General features: G+C 39.0%; 1 protein-coding gene across 2 annotated transcripts in view; it reads right to left on the reverse strand.

Annotated features, from left to right (window-relative positions):
• FYTTD1 (forty-two-three domain containing 1) overlaps positions 1-11502 on the reverse strand; it is a 13189-nt gene extending 1687 nt beyond the window's left edge. The window contains exons 1-8 of one of the 2 annotated variants that reach the window (XM_035891217.1): positions 11057-11498; positions 8124-8255; positions 4949-5094; positions 4057-4169; positions 3223-3319; positions 2228-2289; positions 1273-1347; positions 228-354 (exon numbers count right to left, since the gene is read on the reverse strand). In XM_035891217.1, the coding sequence (XP_035747110.1) occupies positions 228-354; positions 1273-1347; positions 2228-2289; positions 3223-3319; positions 4057-4169; positions 4949-5094; positions 8124-8202 (699 nt within the window). In that variant the 5' untranslated portion in view covers positions 8203-8255; positions 11057-11498. Of the gene's footprint in view, positions 1-227; positions 355-1272; positions 1348-2227; positions 2290-3222; positions 3320-4056; positions 4170-4948; positions 5095-8123; positions 8256-11056 lie in introns of both variants that reach the window. The other variant, XM_035891219.1, reaches the window with a different exon arrangement.
• Positions 11503-11525: the final 23 nt, after the last annotated feature.

The following is an 11525-nucleotide window of genomic DNA, read 5'->3' on the forward strand; positions in this document are numbered from 1 at the left end:
AAAGCATGTGGGCATGAAAGACGTGAACTAGAGGAACAGGAACAGTGAGTTTAGTTACTTGCTTGAAGTTACATAGCTAGTTAGTGGAAGAACTGGAAGTGGAAACAAGAAGTGGTCACTAGTTCCCTCTCTCTGTCACTAGTGAGTCTAGGAGGAAAGTGCCTGGATCACTGGCTTTTATCTATCTTGAAACTACTTCCATAGTTAAGGAAAGAAACTACATTTACCTGTTTTCCGACACTATTAATATCAAACTGCAATGGAACTCCTTTGGGAATCTTCTTCTCTTCAGATTGGTCCCTCTTCATCAGAAATGGCGGCACAGGAGTACAAGTTAATCGTAATTTCTGGGAACTGTGAAAGAAGAATGTTACAGAGGACACAGTGTATATGTGTTTTGTGCAATAAAGCCTTAATGCTAATAGAAGTTTGAATTTTTCATCAAGCCATTTGATCAGGCTGGCTGAGTAGCTGGAGGGCACAAATTCAAGAAGGTAAAAAAGTCAGGTAGAACTACAAAAGGGTAGCATTTGTTATTGCTATCGGACAGCAAGTGTCCTGACAGGAAGCGATCTTACCTTTTTATCTCTCAATCCTACTGACCAATGCATAATTTGCAGTTAATTAGTCCCATAAATACAAAAAATAAAAATCAGTACAGTCTCCCTTACAGATAAAATGCTACTAATGAAAAAAGCTATGAGAAATTTTTAAAATAAAACACCTCATGAAACAACAGTACCATCAACTCCCCAAAGACAAATACATCAATGCTTTTTTTAAGCACAACTCTAGCAGTATCTTTATGAACCAGAGAGGAACTATTACCATCACTCATCAACTAGATACTTGTTCATTTTTATTCAGATAAGGGGGGAAATCAGCTGCAATACAGTCTGATTTGCAAGAGGTAGACAAGGTGAAAATTATAGAATCATAGAATCACTTTGGTTGGAAAAGACCTTTGAGATCATCGAGTCCAACCTTTAACCTAACCCTGCCATCCCACCACTAAACCATGTCCCTAAATGTATCAACCTACCACTCTTCAACTCCATACACCACATCAAGCTCCTAATCGGGAGATGCCTTAAGAAACCAGCTGTGGTATTATTCAAACACAGCTCAGAAACGGGCCAGATTTAAAAGTCTTCATGAAAAGCTGTGACCTTGAGGTCCTCTGCAATACTATCTGCAAGGAACTTGCTAAATGGCTCAGAACAGCGATTTCAGCTATGTTAAGAACATTTCAGAACTTTTTTGAAAACTCACACTGGGGTTATGATTGCTCCTGGGTTGTCAATAGATACAGTCAAAATCCCTCCACTCGTGGTAGAAGTCCGCCATCTAGTTTGAAAACACAGAAATCACAAAAACGTTGCAGAAATTTCAGTCAGAGTATCTTTAAATATGTGTCCAAAACACTGGCTAGTAAAGAATGTACAAGCTTTCAGAATAGAGGCCAGTATGAAGACCACATGCGGTCAAACAATCTACCAGAAGCTTGGCCATTGATTCTTCTATCTTGTACATTATCTAAACCTATTCAGGTGACCACTAGATCATGTGCTGGCAAGGTGTACCAGAACTACAGCACTGACTGGAATGTTCACCGAACGTTTTACATCACTTGGTTTCCTTGCCACAGATGGGGCCAAAATGATCCTCACAGCAAATCAAAGAGGTGACAGACTGCAGATCTGTGGCATACGCTGCTAACTCAGCCTGTTGTGTTACCAACAAACAAGTTGCAAAGAGCCTAGCAGGTACAGAATGGCATGGGAAGAATACCAATACGTGGCGGGAGAGCTGAGCATCTGCTTTGTGACCTGCCTTGCTTATTTCCCAACTGCTTCATAGGCTTATATTATAGCAAATAAAATGGAAATTACATCAAGAGCTCAGGAGAACATTGACATCTAAATTTTTCTTCCAGTCTATGCAGTATTAATGAGCAGTAGAGGTTAGTCTGATCCTCTGAGACTACCACCTTCCCACTCACTCCTGCAAGCATCTTATGCAAACAAACCTCTTCTGGTTAAATCAGAAGATAATTTAGGAAATAACTGAGAATAAGGGGAGGATCACTGTCACTCAGTTGATACACCTACAGGGGAAAAAAAACCTCATTCAATTATCATAGCCAGGAAGACAGAACTTTAGTTGAATGGGTTGTATGAGCATCATACCAGTAACTAACAGGAAGTTTTCCAAATTAAATACTTACTGACGAGTTCTCTTTACTGTCGGGTTATCAAGATCATCTGTTGACTGCACTTGGGCCTGCACCTGAAAACAGTACAGACACTGGATTTGAATACTGTTTCAATTCCCATTGCAGCAGCTCGAAATACATCAGTTCAAGAATAGAAGTTTAAAGCTGTTCGTAAGCTCTGCATAAACGGGGTTGTACTTTCAGAGGGACTTCAAAGATAACTATCCTATTACCGTTGTAAGACATTGGAAAGTGTTTCTTAACATAGTCCTCAAAAATTTTTCCATCTCTTTATTGGTTAAGTTACTATCATTGACAATTTTCTTTAAATAATTTTGTGTTCTTAAAGTAATTTCTTTCCAATGCCCTACAATGGTAATATCTGCAATCCATGCAGATGGAAGACAGCAGTCAGAATGATGGCAGATGTAGAATGAGGGCACAAATGAAAACAGAGGACACCACTACCACTAGCATTCACTGCACACTCTCTATTCTCTTCATCTTACTCAAAATAACTAAAAAGTCCTTAAGTAACTAAGATAATAATTTAAATAACTAAAATATATAACACCAAAATAACTAAAAAAAAAAAAAAAAAACCACACCAAAAAAACCCCCAACCCAAACCAAAACATAATCAGATTCTAAAACATGTACCTGATCTATCCTTCACCCAAAAGTAACTTTTGAAAGCTGCACAGGGCTTTCTAACATTAACTTTTCCATTTAGAAGTAAATAACTTGCAACTACCCTCAAACACTCTGACAAGTTCCATGTCCCTCTGAACAGTTCAGCTACACTGGAACAGGAAGTAAGACTCAATGGGTGACAGTAACTGATGAAGACAAGTATATTTCCCTGGAAGAACCGGTGCCTATTTCCCAGTCCGCCTCAAGTTTCTACTCAGATCTGATATTCAGAGTTGATCCATTACTATCAGTGTTACAGGCTAGCTTAGAACCTGTGGCACAGTTTTGTTGTTGTTTTCAGTAATTTTTATTACCTTCAGGCCCCTTCTAAACAGGAAAGTTGCTTGACGAGTGTCTTTCTGCTGATTTAGTTTGTTTCCAATTCTGGCAAAAGTGGACGGCATGTTATTCCTGTAATATTCATTAAAATATAGTTATCAAAGGCTCCACAGGTAACATCTTGGAGACCACTATGAAAGTCAGGAAACTGCCCATACATTACTCAAATGGAGAGATCACTTCTGTTACATAGAAGCCTAGCACTCCTATGTCACAGGACAGGACACAGTTATTAATTCTGCTTTTTACTTTGCTCAGTATCCTCCAGCACTTTAAGCACTGCTGATCAGTCTTGAAAGTTTGTTTACAGTTTCCACAACAGAGTTACATAGTGAAAATTTTCATCATGGAGACCAGTTAAGATGCAGTTCATAACAGACATGTTAATTCCAACACAAATAAAACATGCAATAGCCTCCATGAAACTGAAGATGGCACCAGCTCCCACAAAGGCATTTTATTTAGAAAGTTCACTAAACCATGTCTGTTACTTCAAAGCTACAGAAATCCACATGTTGCCCATTTCCATACAGGCTGCCTATGATTTAAATGAAGGCAGAATACCAGCTGCTCACAAGTAAGAGGTACTTCCCGAGTGCTCTAGACAGTAATAAATATCTGGCTTTGTATTGAGGCCACATTTGTCCCATGCTCGGCTTCCAGATGTGTAGAGCTTCATACACACGATAATCTTGACCATATTACTACTGCCAGTACCTACCGTCTTTTTTTTGGACTTAGCCCTGTCAAACAAGACTCACTATGAGAAGTTGTCAAGAAGAGTTCAGAAAGCAGACATGGTATTTTACCTTCTGTTTAGAGGGGCAGGCCTCCTGAGGGCTGGGGCTTGTTTTCTCTGCATTTCAGATTGTCTCTGCAGATTTGTTTTCTTTTTCAAAATGGGGTAATTCCGTTGTGTGTTCTTAAAAAACAGTAAATATATTAAGCATATACACACAAACACTTTTCCTTTAATTCCATTTACAAACTGTGTATAGAATACATTTGGCTTTGCCTACCTTCAGAGTCTAGCATAATTTGAAAATACCTTCTACACTTTCAGGAATTCTATATTCCCCTCATTACCAGGCAAAAAAAAAAAAAAAATAGTTTAGCAGTTACTTTTTGATTACTGTATAAACTATATAAACTACTATATAAACTGGCAGAATACACGTTCCACATGTCTTTAAAATTACTCTTCACAAATCCAAAAGCAATCCCCATTCTACAATACTGAATGAGACAGAGCAGGCAACAATGAACTGGAGGAATGCAGAAGAGGGGGCCTACTGATGGAATTAAGTATTTTGCAAAAAATTCCATTTTTGTAACAGGCACACGCTTAACATTTGCATGTTGGCCGAATCACTGGTTTGTAACAAAGCAATGCAAAGACAAGAAATCCTAGTAAGTGAGCTTTTCTTGTAAAAATACAGTAACTACCTCCACACTGGTACAGAATATACTTCTGTACTTCAATTTTCAGGACTTGCAACCCAATTCGGTGTTAAAAAACTTTCAAACCTAGTAATTAGCCAACCCCCTCAAAACAAACAAGAACTCAGCTAACATATCCCCAACGTAATAAAAGGTTGTACAAGATGTCTCCATTTTATATTTCAGTAGCGCTGTTCTGAAGCCATTGTATTTCATTTTTTAATCTGTTTTTACATAAACCACTAGAGTTGCATTAATTACCTTCTCACTAAGTGGCTGTCTGTTCAGAGGACTAATTCCTTTGCGTGAACCCATTGCTTTCTTGGCTGCCAAGCCAGTTATAACTCCGTAAGAACGCTTCTTCCCTGTTATCTTCTTTCTGCGTCCCAAACGATTTTTACCATAACCTGCAACAAGCATGAAGAATCCAACAATTCCTATTGATAGAAAAAAGCTTATTGCTTTAAGATACTATGCAGACAGCACAAGTTATTTGGCTGCACACTTCAAGCCATAGAGCAGAAGCCATCACTACACTTGAAGACAATTTGTCATTCAGTTACTTTAGTAGGCCTGGCCCAAGCCCCAGCACAACGATAATCAGCTTCTCATATGGATCACAATTCTGCTCTAGTTCACTGCATTAATTTCTGTTGAAAATGTGTTATTTGACATGTCTATAGGGACAACTTAAGAGTCATTCTGGCATAGAAAACTAGCAAAATACTCCGAAATGGAACTTCATCATGTGCTGCATAATATAAAACCAACCAACCAAAAAAAACCAGCTCCGCACCCATTCAGCAAACTTTAAATTACCAGTTTAATTTAAAGAAAAGAAAAAAAGCAACTTCAAAGGTTATTTATTTAGATTAGTGGTTCCCAAGGCATGACTTAAGAAAAAAGGAATATAGCAATCGGCCCACAAAACCATATTAAACAGCATATGAATTACATCACATTTAAAGTGTTTTCAATTAGAAGTCTGCATGGCAGTCTGGATGAAACTAAGAATTGAAAGCAGCCTTTGAATATAAAAGGCTTGTAAGTCTGAGGTCTGTAGTATGAACATCTGAAATCTCCAGTTACAAGGGTTTGGTTAACCCTGTCTGGAGCCATTTAGCTTCACGCTACGAATACAGACCATGCTTCAGTTTTATCCCAAAGTACCATCCTCTTCAGAACCTCAGACTGCAAGATAAGTTTAAGACTAAGGAGTCGGCTCTACAGCAACAGACACACCTAGCTTTGACATGTCTGACCCCATAGCATCGATAATAAATGTGTGCTTCTTCATGAGACAGGAACCATCGCATGAGGTAAACCAGCAATCAGAAACCAGCTTAGATAAATTTGCCATGGAGAAACTGCGATGTACCCACATCTTGTGGATGGTTAGCAAATGCTCTTCTTTTCAAATAGAAAAGCTGAGAAACAGGGTTACTTAGGCCAAAAAGGACCTCACAAGCTCTCTGGACCAACCTCTGCTCAAATAAATGACAGCCTCAAAGTTAGCTCAGGCTGCACAGGGTTTTGTGCAGTTGCATTCTGTGTATCACCAAGGACAACTTTTATTTAAACGAACAACGTTCTCCTCTCTGTTTTTCCCTGCAAAAAGCTGAAAAGAGTCCCAGCTCAAGTTCCTCGATTCTCTCCAGAGAGCTTGGCAGCCACTTCTAAAACCACAAGAAATTGAATGCTGTTGATCATTTGTGGTTTCTGAAGCTGTCCACAAACAAGAGAGGATTTGCTACTTACCAGAATAACTTCAACAGCAACAGAGCAGCAATAAATCTATTTGCTATAAGCTACTAATAACTAGAATGCTCAGAAAAACTATTTAATGATTCCTTCTGCTCAAAAAACAATATAAAAGAGGTTTGCTTTCAATGGGAGAAAATGTGTGACCTGTATAGGAGGGAGCAGTTAAAGCTATTCACAACATTTCAACATGTCATGAATCTGGTAATTTTGAAAAAAAAAAGTTTGCTTTTTCCTAGAACAAGAGCAGGCAAGGTTCCAAGAAAGAAAAGTAACTGCAAGACAGTTGTATTTAGAATTTTATATTCACAGCTCAAATTCCGCCTAAAATTCTGAAATCCAATACTGCTTCTTTTGTGCCCTTTGGTTCATAAACAATTGCATTTGACACCTGCGCTCATAAATAGAAGCCTACGTGTTTGATCATCTACAACTTAAATTCACTTCCTTTTTCACCTACACAAACACTTGGGCTGACTGAAGTAAGATATTTTCCTGCACTGTCACCAATTTACTAAAGATGCACAAATTAAGTAACGCTACTATGATGGCCCGTATAAAAAGCAAAATTCCTCTGAGCCCTGAGCAATGCAACATTCTACTGATCCCCAAAGACACTTCTGTTCAAGATGCTAACTATGAGCTGCTGCTACAGCAAATATTAAGCAATGACAAAGATAAAATGGGGATCACTGTAAATACACCAGACAAATGTCTATTTGTTTTAAATGAATGCTACTAAACAAGAAATTGCATGTATTAACTTAAAATTCTTAATTACCTTGGATTGAGGTGGTAAGCTTTCTGATTAGACAGTATTTTTCTGTATTTTGATAATCCAGTGCTAAAAAGGTACTTTTCAAAATTAAACATAAGCAAAAGCAGTCTATACTTCAGGCAAGTGCTGGCCACTTACTGGACAAAAACCTGGGAATCATTTTAGAATATGACTCCTGTTTGTCAAAAAAACCCCCTGACAGTTACTCAGGGAATCTACAGTGAAGCTGTTACCATGTACTTTTCCTATCTTCACTCCTTGCCTTTATGATTTTTTTTCCCACTTTTGTATTCCACTGTAAAGACTTTGGCTCAAGAAGACTGACACGGTGCTTCCTTTGCACCCCAAGATCTTAACAAGAAAAGCCAGCTCAGACACTGCACTATCCATTTATAGATCCCAGAGGCAGCATTACAGTTTGCAGTAACAGACATTTTGGGGAGGCCTACAAGGACAATTCTACCTAGCAAATACAAATATGCTCGCGCTTTTGCACAAAGCTCTGAGCTCTGGCAAGGCCTCCCCATTTCCTAGCACAGAAGCTTTGTTGTAAGCACTTTCTATCCATCTCTGAGAAGGGACAAAGTATCAACATAATTTCCAAAGTGAAAATACTTTTTTTAAAAATCAGAAAAAAAGCCAATCCTTCCTAGAGTCAAATAGAGCCCATCAAGCACCTAAGCTCCCTGTCAGCCAAACACATCAATTACTTTCTCACAGTGAACCAGAAACAAAACCAAATATAAATGGATCACAAAGAACTGAATTATAATCAAAACTGCACGACACTATTCGAAAGACACCTGAATTGACCACGTCAATCCATACATTTTCATTAGGTTACATTTCAGCTCAAAAAAGATATCACACAATCCACATAATGTTTGACACACGCACCTTTCTGCTGCTGAATTCCCCACTTGGAGCCTGGCGTCCTGAACTGTCGAGTTTGGTTCTGCTGAAGCCCTCTTTTCATTTTGGGGGAATACTGCTTTCTCTCTTCTTTCTTGTTCAGTTTAATTATATCATCTGTAAGCAGAAAATTAAGAAGAGAGATTTGACACATTGGAGACATATTCTAGTTCTGGAAAAAAAAAACCCAACCAACCACAACAACAAACCAGCAGGTTGGAGTCATGGGGGACAGACCAGTTAATCTTGCAAAGTCAGCACATACAAGCTAAGGTTCCAGAAATATCACTGTAAAATATCCAGTCCCCTGTTCCTTTCTAATATAATGCCCTAGTAAAAGAGAAGCAGTTGCATAGATCGAACACATCCAAAAGACTTGAAAGATCGCGGCATTCTGCCCAGCATGAAATTTTAAATTGAATGAATACATTAATTTTTGTATACCATTAAATAGAAGGTAATCCCACCAACAACAGACTTTGCAGATTCCAGACAAAATGTCAATTCAAGCCTTAGTTCTTTCATCCTAAGACACTCAAGAAAAATGTTAGTTACGCAGAAAGAACTTGGCCTATCAGTTATCTTCATGTGTTCACTGAGGTTGAGATGATGGGGAAAAAAGCAAGCAAGGCTTCTCTCCCCGGGTATCTGCAATCCAAAGCACTCACCTCATCTATTGTCCAGGGAAACAATGTTGAACAAATTATTAATTGGTTTAAGAAGATGTGTAAGATAACAAACTGATGAAAAGTGGACAGCAGGCCTGTCAAGTGCAAATCATGCCACACCACTTTGATTTCCTTCCCTGATCTGGTAGCTGGCTCAGGAGATAAGAGTAAAGCAACATATGTGGCATGGTTTTATTTGACTTCTGGCTTGTTTGGAAAAATACCATAAAGGAAAACATCAAATTATGTTTATTGCATCTAGATCAGGAGAGCATAACTGATAAAAAAAGTTATGTTTCAACAGGGAGCTACCACAAACATGTGGACATCCTTTTTTGAGTCAGAGAGAGATGGGAACGGGGTTACTGTGTTTAACAGAGTTCAAATGAACTTTGGATGGGATAGAACGGAGAAAACGGGGGGGAAACAAACAAAAACCCAACAACATTATTATCCAATGTTTTAGCTAAGTGAAAATCAGCTTACTTTGCTGCAAAAATGATTGAATATTTAGAAAAAAAAAATCTATCAGGATAAGGAATACTCATACAGGTCACTCAGGATTTGACTTCTAAAAAATCTTCTTTATCAGAGGTATCATCCCTAAAGCAAGGATTCCCAAAATATCCTTTTTATGCAACAAAGGATATCAAAGCCACTTCAAAATGGTATACAGGTCCAAAATAGCAGAAACAATCACTGCCAGCAGTTTAGAAAAAAAAAATCTATCAGGATAAGGAATACTCATACAGGTCACTCAGGATTTGACTTCTAAAAAATCTTCTTTATCAGAGGTATCATCCCTAAAGCAAGGATTCCCAAAATATCCTTTTTATGCAACAAAGGATATCAAAGCCACTTCAAAATGGTATACAGGTCCAAAATAGCAGAAACAATCACTGCCAGCAGCAGTACTCAACCACGAGCATTATTTGAACTCAGCACCACTAATAAAGTGATGTTTCAACAAAATTGAAAACTTCCAAAACTGTTAGACCAGAATATGTAATCCTGCATAATGGCTGCTCCGTTTCTATGTACCTGCGATACAAAACCACCATCGTTCAGAGAGCACGGATCCTTGCTTCACTGTTCATCTGCTCAGTCTTAAATCCCATTTTTGCAAGTCAGCTGTTGCTGTCCACAGGGTTACAAGTTTTTAAATAAAATAACATGTCAGCTATTCTCTTACTTGGGGAAATGAAAGGTATTTGAGATTTTATGCATTTGCTAGCTGAGACACACTGAAGCATTCTCCTATCTTGCCTCAGATCAGAGATCAAACCTAGAGCTAGAACAGCACAATAATCTGGGAATGTTCTCAAATTGGAAGCTTCCCTTCAGGTGAGCTGCACATAACACATTAGCAAACAAAACAGGTTTAATCTTTATTACTACATGAGAAAATACTCAATGTTTGAGATTTCCTACGTTAATGTTGTGTTAATTTTTTTAGGATCACAACAGATGTGGGATTGCATCTTATCTTTGTTTACACCACACCACACAACTTCTACTTGAGGACAGTAGGCGTGGATGACACTATTCTTATGCAAGTTACCCTTGCAAGGAAACAAGCTAAGGGACACACCCACTCACAACAGCTCCTTAAACAAAAGGTCACTGTGACACCACACAGTACTTTGCAATTTGCTATCAGTCAATGTCCAGGACACATAACAGTGGCTAATGGGAAGGTTAATAAGTAAGAAACATTAGAAAGTAAGAATTAGAAGTAAGTAAGAAACATTCAATTATATGAAAATAGAACTAGTCACTCAGAATCAATAACTCTATTAATCTTGGTAACATTGGAAACAAAGATTCAGTCTGCTCTACTATAAGTAAAAATAGATCTATGGATTTATGAGTGCTGTAATGCTACTCCACATTCAGACAAACTCTAAACATCATTTCAGAAGTTATCTCTATTGCCAAAAGACAGAACTCCACTGGATCATTTACAGAAGGAAAAATGGTACAAATCCTCTTATTTTAAGGTGGTCCGCAAAGGCTGAGTCTACTGTTAACTTTCCAATTCACATCATGATTTCACTTTCTGAAGCAAATCTTCTAATAGTACTTGTCTACCACACTCTGGTAGCATCATGGAGCACTCTTGGAGCGTACAAAACCAATTTTTCTGGATAAAACTAAACTGGAAGACGCACTCCTTGAACGCACCAAACGTGTCCCCAGCTGTTAAGGGGGCTCAGCACATAGTACCAGAACAGAACTACTCTGAGATACCTCTTTGAAATGTATACAGTGTGGATGTCAGTTTCTCGGATAGGGTCCAGAGACAGAGCTCTGCAGATCTGTAATGAGGCTGTGCAACTTCCTAACACACACAACCAACGGGAGGACAGGGGTAGATTGTCACAGGAAACTACGTGGTAGAGACAACATCACGCTCGATCTGACTGTTGAAGTATTGCAGAGGGGTTACAAAAGGGACTTGCCATCACCGACTTCCAAACCTGGGAAGATGAAAAAGGCAAGGCCGGCTGAGGAGCAACCTAACCACCCCTGCTCCTACAATTTCGAGCCCTAGGACGCACCCCCAGGGACACCCAGCAAAGAGCCTGGGCACCGCGGGCCTGACGTGCCAAACGCACGTAGCGCCCCGTTCTTCGGCCTGCTCGGGACACCCAGATGGAAAAAAGGGGACCCACCCCGCTGAACCCGGCTCCTCCCTAGCTAGGGACAGCGATCTCCC

Source organism: Egretta garzetta, unplaced genomic scaffold, assembly GCF_000687185.1.
Source record: "Egretta garzetta isolate BGI_Z169 unplaced genomic scaffold, ASM68718v1 scaffold333, whole genome shotgun sequence".
Classification (NCBI taxonomy): domain Eukaryota; kingdom Metazoa; phylum Chordata; class Aves; order Pelecaniformes; family Ardeidae; genus Egretta; species Egretta garzetta.